General features: G+C 53.9%; 1 protein-coding gene across 9 annotated transcripts in view; it reads right to left on the reverse strand.

Moving 5' to 3' along the window:
* Window positions 1-442: 442 nt before the first annotated feature.
* ANKS1A (ankyrin repeat and sterile alpha motif domain containing 1A) overlaps window positions 443-22578 on the reverse strand; it is a 176029-nt gene continuing 153893 nt past the window's right edge. For 2 of the 9 annotated variants that reach the window (XM_072945208.1, XM_072945206.1), the window contains 11 exons: window positions 11979-12077; window positions 10990-11142; window positions 10790-10897; window positions 9564-9728; window positions 8209-8334; window positions 7921-7992; window positions 7690-7776; window positions 7018-7155; window positions 5530-5700; window positions 4564-4661; window positions 1755-3125 (listed from right to left, as the gene is read on the reverse strand). In XM_072945208.1, the coding sequence (XP_072801309.1) occupies window positions 3122-3125; window positions 4564-4661; window positions 5530-5700; window positions 7018-7155; window positions 7690-7776; window positions 7921-7992; window positions 8209-8334; window positions 9564-9728; window positions 10790-10897; window positions 10990-11142; window positions 11979-12077 (1221 nt within the window). In that variant the 3' untranslated portion in view covers window positions 1755-3121. Of the gene's footprint in view, window positions 3126-3331; window positions 4662-5242; window positions 5342-5529; window positions 5701-7017; window positions 7156-7689; window positions 7777-7920; window positions 7993-8208; window positions 8335-9563; window positions 9729-10789; window positions 10898-10989; window positions 11143-11978; window positions 12078-22578 lie in introns of those variants that run through there. The other 7 variants (XM_072945202.1, XM_015237518.3, XM_072945201.1 and 4 more) reach the window with 7 other exon arrangements.

Raw genomic sequence — 22578 nt, forward strand, 5'->3', positions numbered from 1 at the left:
CAACCCTGGGACCGTCTGCTGGGCCTTGTGGCGTGGCTTTGGGCCAGGAGGTAGTTGTGCCTGCTTAAAACTTAACCTCCACAATCAAACTGAGTTCCTGAAGGATGGCTCCTCCATAGCTCTAGAGCCCCATGCCGCCTTGTAGATCGACGTTCAGTAACTGTGGGTGACCAGCCTGGGCCAGGCTGTGGCCCCTGTCAGGATTGAGACCAGATGTTCCTTAGGAGGTGAGGTGAACTGCATGCAGGGCCCTTCCACCTGGACAGGGTTAACTGACTGACAGGCCTTCTGTTGAAGAGGCTGCCCGAGCGGATTCCGGAGCTTGTCCCAGCCGGACATGGCGGATCCTCGTCATCACCCTGGAGCCAGCAGAGCCCATGCCTGCACTTCTGCCAGAAAAACAATTCAGAAACTTTCCAATTCAAGGAGTCCACAAAGTAAGGCTGGTTTCATGTCGCTTCTCATTTATTAATTCAGTCTGTTCTAAGTTGTACAGTTATGAAAATAACAAAACCAAAGCCAAACGCCCAAGAATATTTACACTCTCTTCTGTAGTGAGGTCAGTCTATGTTGCACAGATTGGTTATGTTTGGTACCACAAGATGTTTGTAACTTAGACAAAAATCAGACAGATTAACAATTATATGTACAGTAAAATAAAAGGAAGTCATTCAAGTATCAAAATACAGAGACAAAGATTAAATAATATTTTATTACAATTCAGTCCCACTGCCACACCATTAGCAACAACACTTTGTGAACTGCGTCTGACAGTCGTCCTGCAGGCCGGGGCATCTCAACACAGGCCGAGGGCAGACCCACTTGATAACGTCTTGATGCCACAACTACGCTGGCTGCCTGCTCGGCCCGAGGCTTCTCAAGGGACTCACCCAGAGCGACACAGAGCGCTGCAGACGCAGAGCCTGTCGGGTGGGAAGCCCTGCTCAGAGTAGCTGCAAGCAGAAGCGCGGAGCAGAGCCTGCGCTGGAGCAGGTACCGACCCACTTCCAGTCCCGCCCAAATGGACCTGCACAGTTCAGGACCGGGCTGCCACACTGCCTGCGGAACCTGCCTCAGGGCTTCTCTGCTTGAAGCCTGTCCTTAATGTTAAAATATTTCTTTCTAGGGAAGGGATAGTACCTGTCCTGGAGAAGGAAGAGGAGTAAAAAAGAAGGATCTAGTCTCTTCCTTTTTTATTCAGAAATAAACCAATCTCAAAACCCAGAGCCAGAGCAGATTAGCCGAGGCCTCGCAATATGAAACACCCTGAATAAATAGAAGATATAGCAGCTTCAAGGGGAGGAGACACCTACTTATGACTTAAAAACAAAAGGACAGCTTGAGGAACTCATTGTAGTGTTTACACTGTTTTCTTTTGGGACAGACCACCCTCCAAGAGAGGCTACTTCCAGGAGACCCGGCTTCCTGGGGAGGAAGGGGGCACCGCACATGGTGCAGCAGCAGCTGGTCGCTCAGTCAGTGTGGGTTCCCTCGCCAATCCTGGGAGGGAAGCAGGGACTGAATGCTGCACCAGGGGAGCCAATGGGACCCCTCCCAGGCCCTGGAAGCATCAGGAAGAAGTCAGCCTTCTGGGTGTTGAGGTCCTTGCTTAGTACCGAGCAGGGGAGGATCGCTTGCCTCTCCCCGTGTGGGCGTGACTCCCAGGGCCTGCAGTGTGGATGCCCTGGCAGAGCAGGAACCAGGGGCCAGCCTCAGGTCAGCAGGAAGACACGGCCTGGCTTTCCATTTCTGGCCAAACACGGGAGGCAGATGTGCCGCAGAAGGTGCCCTGCATGCTCACCACCTTCGCTGGGAAAGAGATGTGCTGCTGGAGCCCTGACCACTGACCGGGGACCGGACTGGACTGTGCCAGCAAAGCAGGCCTGCTGAGGTACCTGTGGGAGGAAAGGCGCCCCTCTGTTCCCCACTCTGGAAGGTGCTGGATGAGCAGCAGAGCTGGCTCTGCCACTCAGCCTCACAGGAACGAGCCCCTCTGATTCTGCCACCACCAGGAGCAGCAGCACAACCAAGGACAAAAACAAAAAGCAAAGCAAAGCAGGAGCGCTCAAGCGGCAGTGGTGCCCTAGGATGTCAGCCTGCCCTCAAGGCCACATGGGGCGAGAATCAAAGTGTCACCTAATTTAGCCTTGTCTACACCTGGAGTCAGGGATGAGCCCAGCGGCTGAAAGGACAACAGTCAAAGCAATTAATGCAGAGAACCAAAGTGAGTCCTAATCACACAACCGGATTAGACAGATCACCGATTGGCAGGCAGCAGTCTCAGCTGACCTACCCATTAATGCCCCAAACAAAGCTGCTTTTCCTCCGGACTCAGCCAATCTGAGGTCACCAGCGAGCCTGTGGGCAGGCAGCCCAGGGGAGTGCTCTGACCACCGCCAGGTCCAAGACTGTGACCGAGAAGAGGCCCAGGCATCTCCATTTGGCCCCTGGACCTTCACGTCTGGAACCCCAGAAACGGAGCACGAGCCTTTGCTTTTGCCAGGTGTCTCTGAGGCAGCATCCAGCTCTAGACGGGACAAGAAGTTGTGCCGTTCAGAAGGAACAGCAGCTGACTGGGTTGGGTTTGAAAAGCAGATTCTAACAGACCAACTCAGTTGTTCCCCGTGTACCTGCTGCTTTCAGGCCAACCCCCCGCTTCCTCTACAGACCTCCTCGACCTCTCCAAGACCCTGTCCTGAGGACAGAGGGCTGGACTGGCTGGACTTTTAGCCCATCTCAGGTCCCCTGTTCTGACCCTATGGCCATTTGTCCAAAGATTGGCAGTTGAACCTAGAGGTTTGAGCCAAGTGTTGAAAGTTCACTTTATAAAAAATTTTTTTTTTTACCATTAAAAAATGTTTTCTGGACAAGTCACTTCTTGACCCTCTGGAGTTCCAGTCTCATCTGCAGAGGCCTGGGGTGCTCCTCCGCAACCAGGGCAGGGCTCACTCTGCGAGACCTGGCGGTGGCAGGCCCAGACCACACAGCCAGGAGAAGGTCCTACAGGCAGACGTGGGACCTGGGTCTTCATAGCTGCAGGTGAGATGGTGGCGGTGGCAGCGGTGGCGGGAGCCTGTGCTCCCTGCGTCTGTTTCTGCAGCACAGTTGGTTCCTCAGTGGCTCAGCTTGGCAGAAGCAAACACAACGGGGGGAGGAAAGGGTTAACCAAAGGGGCCTGCACAAGGTGGAGGAAACGGAAAGGAAACATGGAAGCAGAACAGAAGGCCCCTCACAGCCTCCCCTGAGCACCCTCCGTGGCCTGCTCCGAGGGCCCGCGGCTGCCTCTGGCTCAGCACGTCTGCTTGGGAAGGCACGAGGACAGCAGGCGGAGGACCCGCCTGGGCTGTCAACTCGGGTTTCAACGCTAAAGTAACTGCCGTAATTGACTGGCTTTCCTACGGGACTATGTGATGTCTGCAGTGCCGCCTCCTGCCCTCTAAGCTGACCTGCCAACACAGGAGGACGTGAGGCCTCTTCAAAACCTCAACTCTGCAATCCCAGGTGCTGAACTGCTTTGAGGTGACGGATTGCACAGCCTCCCTTTTCAGGAGGAGTCAAGAAGCTGAGGGTGGTTGATCAGGGAGGGGAATGACTATCTTTGATCCCCACACTGTGGAGAAGTGTCGGGAAGCTCCTGGAGGACCCTGAAGTTGCTCAGCCCAGGGTCCCTGTCCTCAAACAGCTCCATTTTGTGAAGGAAGAAGGTGCACCACGTGAGCAGGGCACCGGCTTCCTTCTTGCTGGGTCCTACAGGAAGGCCCTCCTCAGTGAGCTAGACTCCAGAGCCAGCCTGTGACTCACCGGCGAAGACCCAAGGGGCCACCCCATTCCTTGGAGTGGAAAATCCCTCGGGACCAGGAAACCTGCTGAGTGGAGCCAGCCTGGGGGTGTTCAAATGCTCAGACCCCATGTTCTGGAGTCATGCGTGTGTCCCCAGGCCTGGCACAGTCCTGGGCCCTCACAGAAAGCAGTCTGACACTGGTCAAGCCACGTCGCTGAGCTCAGGGCCTCACAGGGGGAGGCCAGCACCTTGGAGCAGGAGAGAGAGAGCGGGGCCGCGGGCCGGCTGTGAGCAGAGTGCGAGGGGATTCCGGCCCCAGGAGGTCACAGTGCTTGGTTGTGTCGGAAAAGGTGCAGTTAGCTCTTGGCAGCGGCACCCAGCTGGGGCTCCGCACAGATGGGAGAGGAGAGCTGACAAGGAGCCCAGCCCAGGAGAGGGAGCCGCCACTGGCGCGGTGTGGAGGCTGCTGGGAGACTGCCCCACCCTCAGGATCCACAGTGCCTGCCCGCCGAGGCCCTCGCGGTGCCCACCTCAAAGGTAACTCACCCCCCCTCCAAGCTGTCCTCGCCCAAGGGGGGGGATTCACAGTGTCCGGTGGTGTTAGGTACAAGCTGTGAGTGTGCAGTGTCTAAAGCTGCTGTCCAGGAGGAGAGGTCCCAGTGGGTGGGGCCTTGGCGTCAGCAGCTGGAAGGAGAGTTGAGAACAGCAGAGAGACTGGACGGCAAGGCACGTGAGACTAGTGGAGACAGGGAGTGAGTGCTTAGAAGATAGTGGTCTCATACTTGGTGCTGAGGCTCCGCTTAGAGTCTGGCTTGGGGTCCACAACCCAGGAGACACTGGCGTGGGACTGGGCATCTGGCTCCACATCAGGTGGTTCCAGCTGCCAAGGAAGAGGGTGAGGAGTCAGAGGGGAATGCTGCGCCTGGGCCAGGAGTCAGCAGGTGTCCTGCTCTCCCTCCCCACCACCCCCAGGCCGTGCTGGCATCAGTGTCCCGAGGGGCAGTCTTGTTCTCCTCAGCCAGAGAGCGAGCTTCCTGGGGTTGGGGGGCAGAAGTGATACCTTCCCTGGAGCAGAGTGGGCCAGCCACCTCCAGGCTCTCCAGGGGCAACTTGTCCTGGGGATTTCTTGGAGCTGCTTAGGTAAAGGAGCCTTGCTCTGCCTGAGCATTGTGCTCTAAGCCCCAGAGCTGTTCACAGTGGTAGGAAGGGGCTAAGAGGTTTGGAAACCCCAAGCCTTGGGGTGCTCTGGTGGGGCCAGAGGCAAGACCCAGTGGGCACCCCTGACCTCAGGAGAGGAGGACACACAGCAGAGAGACAGAGGGCTAAAGCACAGACAGGGACGGCAGGAGGGCAGCTCAGGGAAAATGGTCACGCAGGCAGAGAGGGAGAGGCCACCAGAGTCTCAGAGAGCTCACGGTCACTTGGGGAGACTGACACACAGACAGCAGGAGGTGTAAAGACCTTGACTCCAGGACTAACAGACGGCAGCGGTAGGTAGGAAGGACGGTGGGTGGTGCAGGTGTGACAGTAACAACAGCGACTATCGGGGGGCAGCGGCACCTGGGGTGCGGAGCAAAGCAGACAGACACAGGGTGACGTTACAGGGGCTCGTCTGTGGGCCGTGCTCCCTGCAGCCCCATGACGGCAGGGGTGGGAGCAGGAAGCCGCCTGCTAGAGGGGCTGGCCATGTGACATGTGAGAAGCCCCTCCTCGCACCCAGCTCCACCCCAGCCCCGGGGCCCACGTACCGCTGACTTCCTCACACCGACCCGAGGCTTAGGCACCGGTTTAGAAGATTTTGTTTCGATCATCTCAGCAGCAGAGGCCCCCACTGGCCTGGACTTCTGGGCCTGCAGGGCCAGCTGATAGGCCACCTCAAACGCCTGTCCCAGCGTCAGGATGATCTCATAGGTCAGGTTCTAGGAGGAACCAGAGCACAACGTGAGAGGGGCTGGGGGAGCGTCTCCTCTAACACCTGCTCACGCCCCTGAGCACAGGCGCGGGTGCCACTGCACAGGTGACAGCAGTGCGGTCAAGGCTGCCAGAACACTGGGTTTGAAAGCGGAAATCTGTCCCGAGGCAACTGATACATTAGGGAACAATCTGAGCAAAACACACATTTTGCATTCCCTCACGTGTGATCTCAGAAACACCGGGTAAATGCAAAGGCTACCCAGCTGACCCAAGTCACCTGGGAACACTATAGAAAACCGTGCCGCCCGCACATGGTAGTTCAGTTTTCCATGGGGCCCTGCCACCTGCTGGGAACCATCAAGGCAGACCTTCAGAGCCGCCACCCCTCACCCCCCACCCCCAGTCCTCTCCTCTCTATTCGGTTCCTTGTCTTCCACCCGCAGACAGGCCGGCTGGGTGGCAGGAGCGAGGCACACACTTCTGTAAGCCAACTTCAGGTCCTTCTCCAGGCAGTCAGTCATGCTTACTGGAGTATTTAGGTATTTCTTAACCATTTCATGTGGCTAAAATGGTGCTAGTGCTTTTAGCTGGGAGCACGACGCTGTGGGAAGAACTGGCTGACCCAGGAGATGTGAGCTACAGGTAAGAGGGCCACGAGGATGATTCCGGGGTGGGTTACCTACTTAATCTTCAAAATAACCCCATGAAGTCAGTTACATTCTATCCTCTTTGTGCAGATGAGGAGCCGGGAAAGTGAAGTTTCTGAGATCATACTGCAGGGCCAAGAGTCTGAGACCAGGCCTAGAGCAAGCACTGCAGCCCTGGGGCTGGGAGGGCCGGGGAACTAGCTACTCTCCTGGGAACCGAGGGACCTGGACAAAGGTCTGGGGCCTTGTCTCAGGGCAGCTGCCATTGTCACTGGTCCACTCCCTGTTGGCATTGTGTATGATGGCTCCCCTCAGCCCAGCAGCACTGGAGTCCAGCCTAGGCAGGAATCTGGGGGAAGAAAACTTACTGTCCCCAAGAGGGAGGGAGAGGGACTTTCAGGGAGCTGGCCCAGCTGGAGGGCAGGTTGATAAGCAGCCCAGGAGATGAAGGCCTTGGCTGACCCAACACGCAGCTAGAAGCAGGAAAACTTGTCACTAGAACCTGGGACGAGCTACTGTTGTTCCCCATGCTTCAGTCTCACTGCCATATAAAGAGGATGGACTGGATGTTCATTTATGAACCAAACATTTGCTAAATGCCAACCAGGTGCCAGGACACTACTACACTGAGGCCGTCTCGGTGCAGGATCCCCTCCAGCTGTGGGCTGCACTTACCACATCCACTGTGCTGAAAACGTGGCAATAGTGATGGCTAGTCTGCAGGTCCTTGGTGATGTAGGCAAAGGTACAGAGGTCCTCCGGGTCCTGGGCTGCACAGGAAATGTTCCGGATCTCATGCTCCGCAATGACATTCTGTCGGGAGAGCAGCGTGTGGAATTCTCAGGCGCCCTGAGGGCATGCCTCAGCCTCTCACCTTCACCACCCTTTTGTCCCAGCCTAGGGCATCAGCCAAAGGCCACTTGTTGTCTCTTTTTTTGGGGTGGGGGTGGAGTGGCGCCTAACCTTGTCCAGTTTAGATTTGGGGTCTCCATCCTTGAACACGGCAACTGAGGGAGTAAAATGTTTGCATCCAACCAGCAGATTCCCAGCCCCTTCTGCCCTCCAGGGTGGGGTCCCAAGCACAGGGCCCGGGGGAGTCTTTGCTCATTAAGTGAATCACAGCATTAAAGGCCTGTGAGCAGGGGAAGTGGCTGATGGTGGCCACGATGAGGAAGACAAGCTACTTGGGCGAGGCCCTGGGACCAGGATATGTGCATGTGGGAGAGACAAGCACCTGGACCAGGAAAGGGACAAAAGGGGCTGGGGACACTTGAGGGAAGGCACCAGGTGGCAGGGGGTGAGGGACCAGGAGAGGGCCCCTTGCAACAGCACTTGTGGAAAACATACCTTGTTAGAAGCATCAATGAACTTGACACCTTTGTAGGTGATGGACAGGATGATGGTGGGGATCTTCTTCATGTGCTCGGTGGATTTCTAAAGGAAGCAAGGGGAGGTGCCGTGAACACCCCTCCTCGGGGCCCAGCCCTCTTGGAGGGCCCAGGCAGCTGCAGCTGGTGCCCCCGTTTGCTGCCTTCTGTCCTAGCCGCCCCCTCCACACCATCCCCCCAGATAACCTACCCGCATCTTGGCACAGGCGTCTTGTGTGGATTCTGTCCCTCGCAGGTCTTTGATCAACATGGAGCCCAGGTACTGTGGGAGTGAACAGTGTCCAGGCTTAGGAAGTCCTGTGTTATCACAGTCAGGTGGTTCCCTCTCCCTGGGGCTCCCTCCCCCATCCTGGCTGGGGAGGCCCCTTTCCCGAGGTGCTGGGAGGGCCTGAGGAGTCAAGAATGGCAAGGGGCCCTGGGCTCGACTCGGGGTGGAAGGCAGGAGACTGGCCAGGCTGGGAGGGCAGGGGCTACTCACATTGGCTTCATAACCACAGGACTCGAAGATGAGTTTCTCTGGCTGGTGTTGCCAACTCTGCACAGGGGCATAGGGGGTGGCCAGGCTGGGGGGCCGAAGGGTCAGCTTGGCCTCTCGGTGCTCCTCCTACAGAAAACGTGCAGTCACAGGTCAGCTCGCCCCCTCAAGGAGCTCCTGGGCTCCCCAACCAGCTCCAGCACTCAGCCACCGTGAGGAGCCCAAGGGCCAGGTAGGGAGGGCAGGAGGCAGATGAGCCATTCACATGCACTGGGGTCGGGGTGAGGCCCATCTACGCCAGACAGAAGGCAGAGAAGCAAGGACCTGAGCCTCCCACAAGCAGGCTCAGCAGGGAAGGTCCTGTGGTGTCTGAGATAAATCCAGATCTGATTCCCAGGTGGGAGGTACTTCACAGGGATAGGCTGTTGGGGTTAGGAGGACTCTGGTCCAAGAGATGATGGGTCCTTAACTAGGCTTCTGGTGGAAGGAATGGGGACGAGGGAAAAATTCAGGAGATATTTATGATGTCCATTCCCAGCAGTATGCAAACTCCTTCGATATGGAGCAACTAAAATTGCTGGATAACGTGCTCTTTAAATCTTGTAAAATTCATGGCTGTGTTTGTGGAAAGGTGAGGGAAAGCCTCAGAGGCCAGAACTGAAAAGCTTGAGTCACGAGAGAAAAAGGAGTAAAGCTAAGGCTCACCCTACAGGGGACAAAGGACATCTGTTAATGTCTAACAGGCCAGGGTGGGGCACAAGAGACAAAGCCTGTGGTCTCTGCAAGGCAGGAGGGAGGACAGGTGAGTCCTGAGTGAGTGCAGGAGCCCTGGGAGCAACACCCTGAGAGGTCAGCGGCAGTAGAGCTGGAGGGACTGCAGGGCGGCCTCAGGCCCGGCAAGTCTCACAGCTGTGCCACTACTGGGCTGCAGGGATGGGGCAGGAAGAATGGAGTCAGACCCGGGCTGAGCTTGGCTGGGCAGGTGGGACAGCAGGGAGTGGGGCTGAGGAAGAGGGGAGAGAGTAGGTGTGAGGACCAAGCAAAGAAAGGGAGCCAAAGAAGGGGCGGAACTGGGGAGAAACTGAGGGCTGGTGGGCCCGAGAAGTCAGAGCAGATGGGTCTGGACTTCTGAGGAAGCAAGTCCAGGCCACGTAAGCTGTGGGCAAGGCCTCAGCCGTGACAGGTGAAGTGAGTCCTGGGTGCTGCATGCAGGCAGCTGGGTGGGAGTGAGGGGAGGAGGCTGGAGTCTTCCTCCTGCTCCTGACACCAGCCCAGCAGTGCACAGGCCTAGGGGCAGTGAGGTAGCTGGGAGGCCCTGTCCTGCCAAGAGGGATGAAGGGAGCCCCCTCCCACCTTACCTGGATTCTGAAGCGCTCCGCTCGAGAGGGCACTGCAGGCTCATGCAGACTGTCATGCCGCCTCCTGCCTACGTCCCCAGGAGGCAGCAGCAGGTCAGCAGATCGCCCGGTGCAGGAGTCATTCTGGCTCAGGGGGGATGACGTCTGTGAGAGCAGGTCTTGGCACTGCAGCGGGGAGAATTCCAGGTGAAACTTGGAACCTGTCAGGCCAGCCCTGAGCTTGCGGGCTCAGCCAGGTAGTCAAAGCACCAGATTCTTCCAGCCAGGAAGCCCTGACAACCTGGTCTGCAGGTGAGCAGCCACCTTGAGCACCCTGGTCATGAGTAAACCCTTTGGCCCAGAGACACATGGGGAGAAAGAGGGCAGGGCTGGGAAGCACTCTCCAATTTATCAACAATAAACCATTTGTCACAATCGACTGCAAGTCCTTGGGACACGTAACCAAATCCTGAGAAAAGACGGCGCTCCCAGCTGGCACGTGCACAGGCCTTACCCCACGGAGTGTGACTTGGTCACTTCCATTTTTATATTTAAATGTCAGCTGTGCGTCTGGTCCTCAGAACCAGTCTGGACCCTGGCTTTCTCACATGTAAAAGGAGGGTAACATAACACCCACTCTGAGGCTGCCATAAATGGGCTGCGGCTCAGAGCCCAGAGCTTGTCAAGGGCTTGTCCCCACAGCAGGTGCAGCCTTGTAGGTCTGCGGGGCCAGCTCATCCTGAACCATGGGCTCAGTCTAACCAGCTTTTCAGGCAGAGATTACCTGGCTTGAGCAACAAAACATCTGTAAGGTTTTTAAAATCACAGGGATTTTCTTTCAGAAGACCTAGGGAGCATAGGTCCTGCTATGTGTTCCATGCCCCGTCTCAGGCTCATGAGAGGGGCTCCCCGACCCCCACCCACCCCGCCTCCCCTGCTCAGCTGAACTGAACATTCAGACATTTGCTCTCCTACTTTTCCCAACATTTTTACCTGTATTTACCCTTTGTTACAGGCCATCTCATGTCTCTCTGATGTTGATGGGAGGCATGTGATTTATAAACAGCCAGTCACTCCCCTCCCCACCATCCTGTGAAAGGTGCAGATGTAGCCCCCACAGAGGGAGGGGAGGGATCAGCTGCTCCTTGACTACAGAGGCGATGCTGCCTCTGAAGAATTCCTAAGGAATTCCGTTCCTAACAACACGAGGCCCGCACACATATCCCTGTCCACCCTTCGCAACTCACTCTTAGCTGGGAAAATCGTGGGGGCTTCTGGGGCGGCTCCTCGTAGGGTCTGTCTGCGAGGGAGGCAATGATGCGCTTGCGGTGGCCGAGCAGGTGAACCTTTAGCACCTGGGCAGGGTGGGGACAGAAGTCAGACCCCTGCCCGTGGATGTGCACGCTTCAGGAGCAGCCAGGCTAGGCCTGAGCAGAGCAGTACTCACATTGACAAGCTCCAGCTCCCAGAGGTTCTTCACAGTGTCAATGGAGCTGTAGCCACTTGACAGGAAGGAATGGACATAGTCCTGCAGCCCCAGGGAGTCCAGCCAGGAGGGCACAGATAGGGGGCTGTTCCCATCATAGCCCAGAGCCTTCACCTGTGGGGCAAGGAGGGGAGGTGGGACTGATGTCTTGGCGCTCAGGGGACAGGGACCCTGGGGACGCAGCCAGCTCACATGGACCACACCAGAGGCTGGGGCAGCTCCTGAGGGCCGAGGGGCCTGGGTCCTTAACTCCCCGTCCACACAACCCTTTCTATCTCAGCTCTGGTTTCGGGACCACCAGGGCACCCTAGGTCTGGGGAAAGTGCCCTATCGGGTAAGGCTAAGTGGAAGAGGATTTGCAGAAGACCCCCACTGTGCAGTCACAAGGTCCCAGACCTGATGGCACAAGGAAATGGTGTCTGTGAAGCGGGCACTGCCTTGCTGCTAGGACTTGTTTGCGCTTCCCGAGCTCCGGGCAAGGGGAAGGGACAGGGGAGTGCTGGAGTCAGCAGAGCTGAGGAGAGGCTCAGGCCTACCAGCCATGGCACCCCAGGGAAGACTGCCTCCTCTGCTGCCCTGAGGGCCCCAGGCCCCTAGGGAGATCCTGACATCAGGGGTCAGCACAGGCTGGCCTGGTCTCCAGTGAGTCAGGGGAGCCCCCACAGGGGCTCCAGGTGACAGGCCAAGCCTGTGGGCACCAGGCTCTGTGCCAAGCAGATGCCGGCAGCCCCATTCCTGAGGTCAGACTAGGTCCTCACTGACCCTAGTGCTCTGCTGCCTCTCTGGGGCCTCAGAACATGGCAAATAAACAGGACCTTGTGCTCCTGGAATGAGGGGCAGACACTCCACAATGATCTGCATGAGCTATGCTCCACCCCTACTCTGGGCCCAGGTGGAGGTAGGGAGACAGCCCTGGCCAAGGCCCGGGCTGCAGTGCTGTCGGTGGTCACCTTGGGCAGGGACCGCGCGGCCTGGAGCAGCTTCCGCCTGTGCTGTGGGTCACTGATGCCAATTTCCCGCAGGTCTTGCTCTTCCATCACGTTAGACCCCTGAGAGCAGAAAGGAGAATATGAGTGAGGCTGCTGGCTACCTGAGGGAGTCAGGTCAGCCCCTCTTGGCCCCTAGCCAAACTCTTCTCCTTCACCACAAGCACCACGAGGGAGTGAGCCCTGGGGTCCCGGCGGAGGCCGGGCCAGGTAGCAAGAGGCCTCAAGTAGGCAGGAAAACACACTACCCAGGCTGCCCACACTGCAACCCCGGCGGCTCCCAGGTGGGCTGGGCGGGGCCGGGGTACCAGCCGTAGCTCACCTGAGCCACGTGCATTTTTCTGGGGAGCAGGTTCCATCACTACCCAAGGTGAAGAACAGGAGGATGAACCCCAGCTCCCTCACAGACGATTTTGTGATTTAAGGCTGTAACAGCCACCTGGGGCGGGCGGCAGGGGCAGGCACCCAAGGAACCTGCCTCACCCCAAGGAGAGGGAATCTCAAGGTGGGGCCTGCCCAGGTGAGGAGGGAGGGTCCTCCCTGACAAGGCAGCTGAGGGCAGCGCTGCCGAGGTGACGATGAGGAGGATGGCTGGCATTTGCCACATTTACTCACTACGTGACAGGGACAGAGAGCTTTTATGTGGGCCATCCCATTTCATGCTCCCAACCCCGGGTGCTAGGTTCTGTTTTAATCCTGGTTTTACAGGTGAGAAAACTGAGGCACACAGAGGTCAGAAACTTGCCCGAGGCTACACATGTGGTGGTGGAGCCAGACTGACTGGACTCCCCGCTCCAAACACGTCATGAGGACTTTTACTACTTCCAATGGCATCATAAATTAGGGTTTTCAGATTATGATACATGAAAAATCTTGGGTTCTGCCCTGTCCCTCAGCCCCAGTCCTTCCCCCTGCCAACACCAAAGGTAACTGTCACCACTCTCCTGGATGTCCCTCCAGAGCCCAGTGGGGTGCCTACACACATGTGCACATTTTCACACACATGTGATTCTTGTGCACATTGTTCAACATCTTATTCTTACTTAGTATATACAGGAGATTGCTCCACATCAGTATGTGGAGACCTGTATTTTTTAAAAGCTGTATTATCATCCAGGTTATGGACATATTATAAATGACAAAACCAGTTCCCTATTAAAGGAGGACTGTTTCCAATTTTTGCTTTTACAAATGGTGCTGCATGATAACCATCATTTCTAGGGTGGTTATCAAGAAGAGATTCTGCCAAACCATTTTTGAGAAGAACAGAGCTGGAGGCATCACATGCCCTGACTTCAGACTATACTACAAAGCTACAGTAATCAAAACAATATGGCGGCACTGGTACGAAAACAGAAACATAGAAATGGAACAGAATAAAGAGCTCAGAAATAAACCCATGCTTACATGGTTAATTCAGCTATGACAAATGAGGCAAGGATATATAATGAGGAAAAGACAGCCTTTTCAACAGTGTTCAGAAAACTGGACAGCTACCTGCAAAATAATCAAACTGGATTACTTTCTCACACCATATACAAAAATACACTTAAAATGGATTAAAGATTTGAATATAAGACCTAAAACTTCCAGAAGAAAACACAGGCAGTATACTCTGTGACATCAGTCTTAGCAATATTTTTGGATCTGTCTTCTCAGGCAAGGGAAACAAAAGCAAAAGTAAACAGATGGAACTATTTCAAACTAAAAAGCTTTCAGACAGCAAAGGAAACTCTCAAGAAAATGAAAAAGCAGCCTACTCAATGGGAGAAGATATTTGCAAACAGTCTATCAGATAAGGGGTTAACATCCAAAATATACAATCAACATAAAAAACCCAAGCAACTCTTATTAAAAAATGGGCAGAGGATCTAAATAGCAATTTTTCCAAAGAAGACATACAGGTGGCAAACAGACACATGAAAAGATGTTCGACGTCACTAATAAGGGAAATGCAACTCAAAATCACAATGAGATATCACCTCATACCTGTCAAAATGGCTGCTATCAAAAAGACAACAAATAAGTGTTGGTGAGAATGTGGAGAAAAGGGAACTCTTGTGCACTGTTGGGACTGTAAATTGGTACACTGATAGGTAAATGAATGGTGTAGAGTGTGTGTGTGTGTGTGTGTGTGTGTGTGTAATATTACTCAGCCATAAAAAAGAATGAAATACTGATATTTGTGACAACATGGATGGGGTCTAGAGGGTATTATGCTCAGTGAAACAAGTCAAACAAAGGTAAGTATTGTATGATCTCTTGTATATGTGGAATATAAAAAACAAAATGAACAAGCAAACCAAAATGAAAACACTCATAGATACAGGGAACAAACAGGTGGTTGCCAGGGGGGGAAGTGAGGGAGGTGGGGGGGAGTGGGGGGGAGAAATAGATAAAGGAGATTAAGAGGTACAAACCTTCAGTTATAAAATAAATAAGCCATGGCGATATAACATACAGCATAAGGAATATGGTCAATAATATTATAATAACTTTGGGGACAGATGGCTACTAGATTTATCATGGTGACCATTTCATAATGTATGCAAATGTCAAACCACTATGTAACACACCTGAAACCAAGAAAATACTGCATGTCAACTATATTTCAATTTTAAAAATAATTTAAAATAATTTCAAGAAAGGATAAAAAGGAACAGAAATTGCTTTGTCAGAGGGTATATGTATTTAGGAGTCTGACAGATGTTCATACTCCCATCAGTGCAACACTGTGCAGAATTGGCTTATCACTGCACATTTCTTATCATAAGATCATCCCACTCACGGGTGAGCTTGAGCATCTTTTCATTTTATCCATCAAGCATTTACAGAGCACCTACTGCCCTCCTCCATGTTCTACATGCTTTGCACTTGTTAAACCATTTAATCACAGGGACCACTGTTACACCATTTTAGAACTCAGGAAGCTGAGGCCCAGAGAGCATCAGTAACCTGTGGAGGCAAGATTCAGCCCAACGCTCACATCCAAAGGGCTCCAGGCCAGATGTGGGGAGCAGGCGCAGCTCCTTTTCCAGGAATTACCCAGTTTACCCTTTGTGAGTTCATCTATGGAGTTGCTGGTCTCTTCTGTATTTGATTTGTAGGAGTTCTTTCTCTAGTAAGGAAATTTACCCTTTATCTATGAGGGCTAGGCATCAGTCTTTCCCATTTGTCAGTCTTGTGACTCTCATGCTGCTTTGTTCATGCAGAACGCATCTTCCTGTACCTCAACGCACCCCATGTCCCTTGTGGAGCTTCTCTCAGTTCTGTCAGGCTTAAAAAGGTCTCCCGTCTCCAAGATTTTTAAAACAAATCTTCCACATGTTCTTCCTGTAATCTCAGAGTATCACTTTTTTTTAACCATTATAACTTTCATCTATCTGGAATTTATTTATTTTTAAAAATTGAAGTATAATCAGTTCACAATTTTGTGTCAATACCTGGTGTACAGCATAATGCTTCAGTCATACATGTACACGCATTATTCTTTTTCATTACAGGTTACTAAAAGATGGAATTAACTTTGATGTAAGGTTTAAGGGTCAAGATCCACTTAATGTTTTTTCCAGGTAGCAGGTTGTCTGTTTCTCAAATGAGCTATCTTTTCCCCATCAATCTGAAATGACCTCTGATATGTCCCAAATTCCTGTGTTTCCGAGACTCTTTCTGGACCTTTTATTCTATTGAGGTGGGTTTTCCTTGTGCCCATTTTACAGGTGGAAAAGCTAAGTGACTTGGGTCAGTTCATGCAGACCATTACTTGGTGACCTCACCTCTGTGCCCTAGCTGTAGTGACTGCTGGTGTGGGAGGCTCCCCAGAGCCTGTGCATGGTGACAAAAATTTTTCCCCATTGAGGACACAGAGAAGACAAACCATAAGCTTGAGAGAGTCAGGTGAAGACAGCACTGAAGCCAGACCAGAATCTCAGCACACCCTCGGCTGGGACACTAGGGAGGCCTGGGCCTGCAGAAGGTCCCCTGGGCCCTGGGCACCAGTCCAGGTATGACCAGCTCCCAAGTCACCCTGGGCCCAGGAGTCACCATGCTGAGTTCCTACAGTCACTCTGGGCCCAAATCTAGGGTGTGCTGATGGGGAGAAGCAGAGAGAGGGGAACGTCTGCTCAGACTTCCTACCTGACGAGGACACCTCAGCGAGGACCTGAACTGAACCAAACAGGGAACCTCCAAGAGGGCGGCACTGCAATGATGTTCTGAGCTCCTCCTGTAATCCCAACGTTTATTCGGAAGATTTCACAAGCTTTCAGGGTAATGTTAATGAGAACTGAATGCTAACAACCAGGAAACCAGATCCAACTGCAGACAGGGCCTTCATTACCCAGACCCCCAGTCAAGAGAACTGGGGGCTCTATGCGGCTTTGAGGAGAGGAAACACATGGAGACAAAATGAAAACAAAGGATGTGGTGGAAAATCAAAGCAAACAGTTGCCAGAGCTCATCCTGGGTGCAGTGCAGGGTCCTGTGGATTTCCTCAACTGGCCCCATCTACACTCTATGAGAGCAGTTTGTGCGCTATGAGGCGCTCTAAATCCTCAAAGACAAGAAACATTCTGGAAGGTATTGCATCCTCTTGAATGAGGAAGAAAGGGACCAGTGCCTTTTAGGAACATTTTCATGAGGAGATTTATGGGGGGGAAGGAGACTTTCTACTTTACCTTCTACCACACTAACATTTACCAAGAGCTTTCTATACGTATTGCCCTGTTCTGAGTTCTCAGTGAGTTAACAGTTATGGAGCTAATAAAGTAGAACAGCTCACTGGCCTAAGCATTTGAGTGAACAGAGATCGTCTTAGAGTTTAATAAAGTTTCTAAGTGAAATCTGAAACATAACTAGCTAACACTTGGCTTGGTTGGGTTCAGTCCCTGAGGGAGAGGGGACAGAGGGCAGCAGAGGTGGGTGTGACTTCACAGCACCTCCTTGTCCTGGGCTCTGTCTCTAACCTTTTGCTGTCCTGTCACTGCGTCCTCACAACCGCCCTGGCGGGTTACACGGCCATGGGGGCCAGGACGTCTGCCTTCTGAGCCATGGCCTGCTTTCTAGATATGGGGAGGGGGAGCACAGCGAGCAGTGGTTCTCAGGTGACTGGCTCTGGGCAAAAGAATCAGGTCTGTGTGTCCTTTTGCTGGGACCTGACTCCCTGGCCGACTGTGAGGGCGGCCGGGCTTCTCTGGAGCTGTCCAAATCCGCCCCCTCCCCCTGCCAGCTGGGTACTTAGGACCCAGCAGGTGGCAGTGTGGTTAAGTGCACCAAGCCCTCCAACAAGCTCAGGTCTGGCAGGAGCCCTGGTGGGAGCAATTCAGAGCTGAAGGGAAGGACCGCGGATGGCCCAGGAGAGGCTCAGGCAGCCTACAGATGGCAGTGAGCAACAGAGCCCTGCCCCTCCTCCCTTCCGCTTCCTGTTCCTTTTCCCAGTGGTCCTTCCTGCTCCCTGGGTTACCCCTCACTCCCCAAGCTCCGGGGGCTGGGCCTGTGTTCTGGGCAAGAAAGATGCCCCTGCTCACACCTCTCCCTCCTGGCCCACATGCCAGTGGGTGCGTGTGGTCACTACAAACCCAGCCTGGGAAGGCGGTCCTGGCTCAGACCAGGGTCCAGTTCCATGTTCAGTGACCTGCATCCCAGATGACTGTGCTCACGACAGCTCCGTCACTGCAGCCAGAGTCCAGTGGTGGGTGAAATTATGGGATGCCTACGTGCTGGAGAGTGTGCAGTCATTGCAGGTATTCATGATGGACAGTTAAATGTCACAGGGAGGAGTGTGCATGCAGCATGTGAGCGTGTGAAAAAGCAGGTTAAATAAATTACATATATATACACCACAGATCCCAATCTGTTAAAGTTTCTTTTTTTAACAATAAAAGCTTAGAAAAATAAACCAAAATGCTAGAAGTGGTCACAATCTTACTTTTTAAAAATATTAATTCATTTAGAAGAATTCACCAGAAAGATAACCTTGTTTTTCCCCCCACCGAGGTAATGGATTTATAGTGGTTTTTACATTTTCCGTTGTACTTTATTTTCAAAAAATTTTTTACAATGAATTTGTATAACTTTTCTACTCAGAAGAAAAAAAAAATTTTAACGTAGGAGAGAGACAGAGGCAGGGCCCAGTGGAAATCTACAACATTCTGGAAAGCAGAGACAGTGTAAGCACCGTTGAACCAGCCAGTGCCCAGGGAAGCTCGGAGCTACCCCACGGTGCAGATTCTGGAGGAGGCCAGGGACCTGCACCTGCCTTGGGCCAAGAGGGAGATGTGGGGGCCTCTCGCTGAACCAGTTGCTTATCTGTTAAGGAGCTTTAGCAGCTCAGGCAGGACCAGCAAATCAACACAGGGACGGGTGTGGCGACTGTCAGCTCACTCAGAAGGCTCTTCGACCTCATTCTTCCATCCTCCCTACCTCTGATTTGAGAAACCTGCTCTTAAGGTCTTAATTTGCATTTTCATGTGCATCAGGTTGAGGCCCCTCCTCCCCCTGGCCCCCCAACTCCTTTCTCCCAATCCAGTGCCTCCTCTGTCTGGAGCAGCTCTTCCCACAGTCCCCTGCTCCTTGAGGACCGAGAAAGGACTGGAAGGAAGAGGGAGGGGCTGAAGCGAGAGGCACCAGTGCCAGGCTCTTCCACGAGGTGAAATCAGGCCAGGACAATAGCTCAGTCTTCCTTCCCTGAGAGGGAAGGTTTCAGCCTTTTTTTTTTATGACTCCTGGCAGGAGAAATGACCAAGTGATTGAGAAGAGAGAGGCCATACTGAATACGGAAATGAGGCTGGAGGGGGTGGGCTGAGTGGAAAGTCTGGAAAGTACAGCTGAGAGATGAGGAACCCCATCCTGAGGCGAGTCCAGCCTGGCGCTTCTCTGCACAGCAGTCACTCTTCCATCAGAACATTTAGGCCTTTGAAAGGAAGTCAGATCCCAGAGGGGCCAGAGTGGGAAAGCCCAGGTGCGCTGTCTCCTAGCTGGCTTTTTCACATGCTGACATGCTCATGCACACTCCTCCCCGCAACATTTAATTGTCCATCACGAATGCCTCCAACGACTGCATACTCTCCAGTACGTGGGCATCCCATAATTCCACCCACCACTGGACATTCTGGCTCCTCCACCACATGCACTTTTGCAGTCTATGTTACTGGCTGCAGCGACGAAGCTGCTGTGGACACAGTTGTCAGGGGTGCAGGTCACCGAACACCAGACCAGTCCAGGTCTGAGTGAGGACTGCCTTCTAGGGGTTGTACTGACCACACACACACACACACACACACACACACACACACACACTGGCGGGTGGGCCAGGAGGGGTGAGCACACGTGTCTTTCTCACTCAGACCACAAGCACAGCCCCAGGGAGCTTGTAGAGTGAGGGGTAACCCAGGGAGCAGGAAGGACCACTGGGAAAAGGAACAGGAAGCGGAAGGGAGGAGGGGCAAGGCTCTGTTGCTTATTGCTGTGGCCTAAAAATCTTAGTAATGATGGAAAATGGAAGCCATGCTCCCTGAACACCATGCATTTACTCCTCCAGGGGTTGAGGGCTTTCTGTGTGCCAGTAACTGCACAAGGCAGCAGTGGTATAAGGGAATAAGAATTGGGTTCAAATCCTGATTTTGCTGTTCAAGGTTCTTACCAAGTCAGAACCTTGTAAACAGGAACAAAGCCACCTGCCTGTCAGAGTTAAAAATGCTCAATGGCTCTCCCTGTGTTCATCTGTTCACTGCTGCCTGGCCCAGTCGACCCCCACTCCTCTGGGACTCGGTCACAGAACTTTCCAAACTGACATCTTCCCCTGGCTCACGGGTGCCCTAGAAAAAGGTCAACAGGAGGGGCTCAGCCTTGACCCCCACTCCCTGCTCTCCTAATGACACCAACCCCAGCCTAGACCCGTCCTCAGCTGGACAGACAGAACATGGTGGTGACAGAGAACAACTAGTTCCAGAGAAGATGAGGATGAAGCACAAATGTTACCAGCTCCCAGTTCCTGAAGCCAGAGGCCGTCTCCCCCATTGATCTCACGGGAAGGGCTGTCAGGGACAGCTCTCCTCCCAGGTTCAGGAGAGAAGTACCCCTCAGGACCCTGTTGTCCCAAGTAGCTTCCTGGTGTCCTCCTTCTCTCTGTACCTGGAGGAGCATCCTTCCATTCATCTGCCACCAATCACCCCAGGACATTTGCCCTTCTGAGGCCTTGTCTGGGGTCAAGGTGCTACAGTCCCCACTAAGTCATCAATGTAGGTTAGCCAGGCTTCACAGGTCAGTCGGAGTCAAAGGGCCTGGGTCTGAGACCACCCACAGCAGGCTTTACCCCTCGGATCTGAGGACAAAGCTGATCTCCGCTGCCTGCTTCTGCCGCAGAGAAGATGCCACCTTCCCACCTCATGTTCTCACACACAGCCAGGGTCACGGTTGGTCTTGATTTCGGCTATGTCCCCAAAGCTATATGGTGCCCCCTTCAGAGCTTATGTCCATGAAGTAACCAGTCAAATGAGATCCCATGGGACAGGGACAGCAGGAGGAAGAGCAACCTGCCTGAAAGCATTTGGGACCTGCAGGAAACCCATGTCTCCTGACTCCCAGCTGGCTCTCTTTGTGAGTAAGTGGAGCCCTGCGTTTTCTCTTGAGTAATTCCCCATCCTTAACTGTGGCCTCAGCCAGCTGCCCGTGGCCATGGAGTGTCACTGAGGGTGGAAGGCAGAAATGCCTGCCACTGACCTGCGGTGGTGGCAGCTGCGGGTCCAGAAGGGCTTTGGTGGCCCCAAGCCAATGCCAAGAGCTTACTGGGGTCTGAGCCCACCAGCTTCTTTTCTATCCTTTTGGAGAATGTCTCCTAACACACAGTGGGCGGATGGAATGGTCTACCTGACCCGGACGTGGACCTCCAGTGATGAGCCAGCCAAGCCCACTGGATCCGACCTTCGGGGACAAGCTGAGTATGAGTATGGGAAAGGGAGGCATTGGGACTAGAGTGGGAGGTGAGGGCACCACTCTGGGCTCAGGAGAGCCAGCTTAAGTCACAACTCAGCTGTCTGCTTGAGGAGAACCTAAGCAGATTACATAATCCAAGAATCCTGAGTGTGGTGTCCAGGGACCCCAGGAGTCCACAGATGGGCTTCGGGATGCCCGTGGGCACCTGAGTCATAACTGACCTTTAGTGTGTTGGGAGGTCTGTGCCTCTGACAGAGACACGCAGGACCCCCGCCCTGCCCCCTGTACTTTCAGCACAGGTCCACTGGGGGTTGACTAAACGAACACACGGACAAGCTGAGACGCCAGGACAGAACCCCCTACTGCTTCTGCTCACATGGAGGTATCAGCAATCTGAAGCTACATGACAGGATGTGCTCCAGCCCAATACCATCTTAAAGTGCAGTTAATTACATGAACAGACGTGAAAACAGTTCTCAAATTTCCTTCCACTGTGAAGGGGACCAGAGAAGTTCAGAGTAGTACCTCGGGCATGGAGAGCTGGATCCTGAGTAACTCCAGGGAGAGCAAGAGAGTGCATGTGCCCGCAAAGGGGCCCAGAGTGAGCCTGGCTCTCATCTCAAGGTACAAGAGCCCAGCAGAGACACCTGGTGCCACATCGACCCTGGGACATCAAGGAGCTAAGTTCTTAAGTAATCACAGAACTGAGTTAGTCCAGGAGGCAGGATCCATGCTTGTCTAAGAATATTCCTTTCAAAGCCTTAGCTCTACCAACAATCCAGTGACCCAGCTGAGGAAATCTCCTTCTCAGGTCCTGCTTCACACAGGGGCACAGCACACCCCGAGCAGTCAGTGCCCAGAGTGCCCCATGGAGAGACGGCCAGGGGCTGGTGGAAAGAGGTCAAGGCCAGGAGATGCAGTGCCACCAGCACCTCTGCCCAGGCTGGCAGTGCCAGGCTTGAAGACAGGAGGGAAGAGGGCAAAAGGAGGGATTTCAGAGGGGGGTGAGGGGGCAGCATGGGAAGCCAGGGCAGGAACCCACAAGCACAGCCCCACTGCGACCATGAAGCTACTTCTGAGCTGAAGCGTGAGGCTAATCTGGGGACAGGAGCAGGAAGGGAAGCTCGGGGCTCTGGGGACCTGGCTGGAAATCTTCTCAGAAGCCAGTAACGAAGGACCTCCTTGCCGGAGCTGATGCCTTCAGCTCTCCCCAGGGCTCACTCCTTGTCACCTGTCCTCTCTCTCCAACACGTGAGAATGAGCTGGCACAGTTTCAGAAACAGACAGGCAAACAGGGGGACGGCACATGGCAGAAGCCTGTGGAGAAATAAACTGGCGGGAGGAGCACAAGGCCTCCCTGACGCTGCCCCAAGAGGCGACAGGCTTGCCGGCTCAGTCCATTTCCAGTCCATCCCGAGCCTGCTGCTGACTCCTTTCCTTTATCCACTTGTCCATCCATCAGCCCCAACCACTTCCCACATGCCTGCTCTCAGTTCCTCTCTGCTGTCCAAGGGGCACTGTGGTGAGCGCTCGGCCACAGGACCGCCCCCCACATCCAGGCCCAGAGCCGGGTTTTCGAGGCCCCTCACCACAGAGCTGAGGGCCCTCACGGTCAGGCCCAGCCCACCCCGGC

The sequence above is a fragment of the Vicugna pacos genome, chromosome 20, assembly GCF_048564905.1.
Source record: "Vicugna pacos chromosome 20, VicPac4, whole genome shotgun sequence".
Taxonomy (NCBI): domain Eukaryota; kingdom Metazoa; phylum Chordata; class Mammalia; order Artiodactyla; family Camelidae; genus Vicugna; species Vicugna pacos.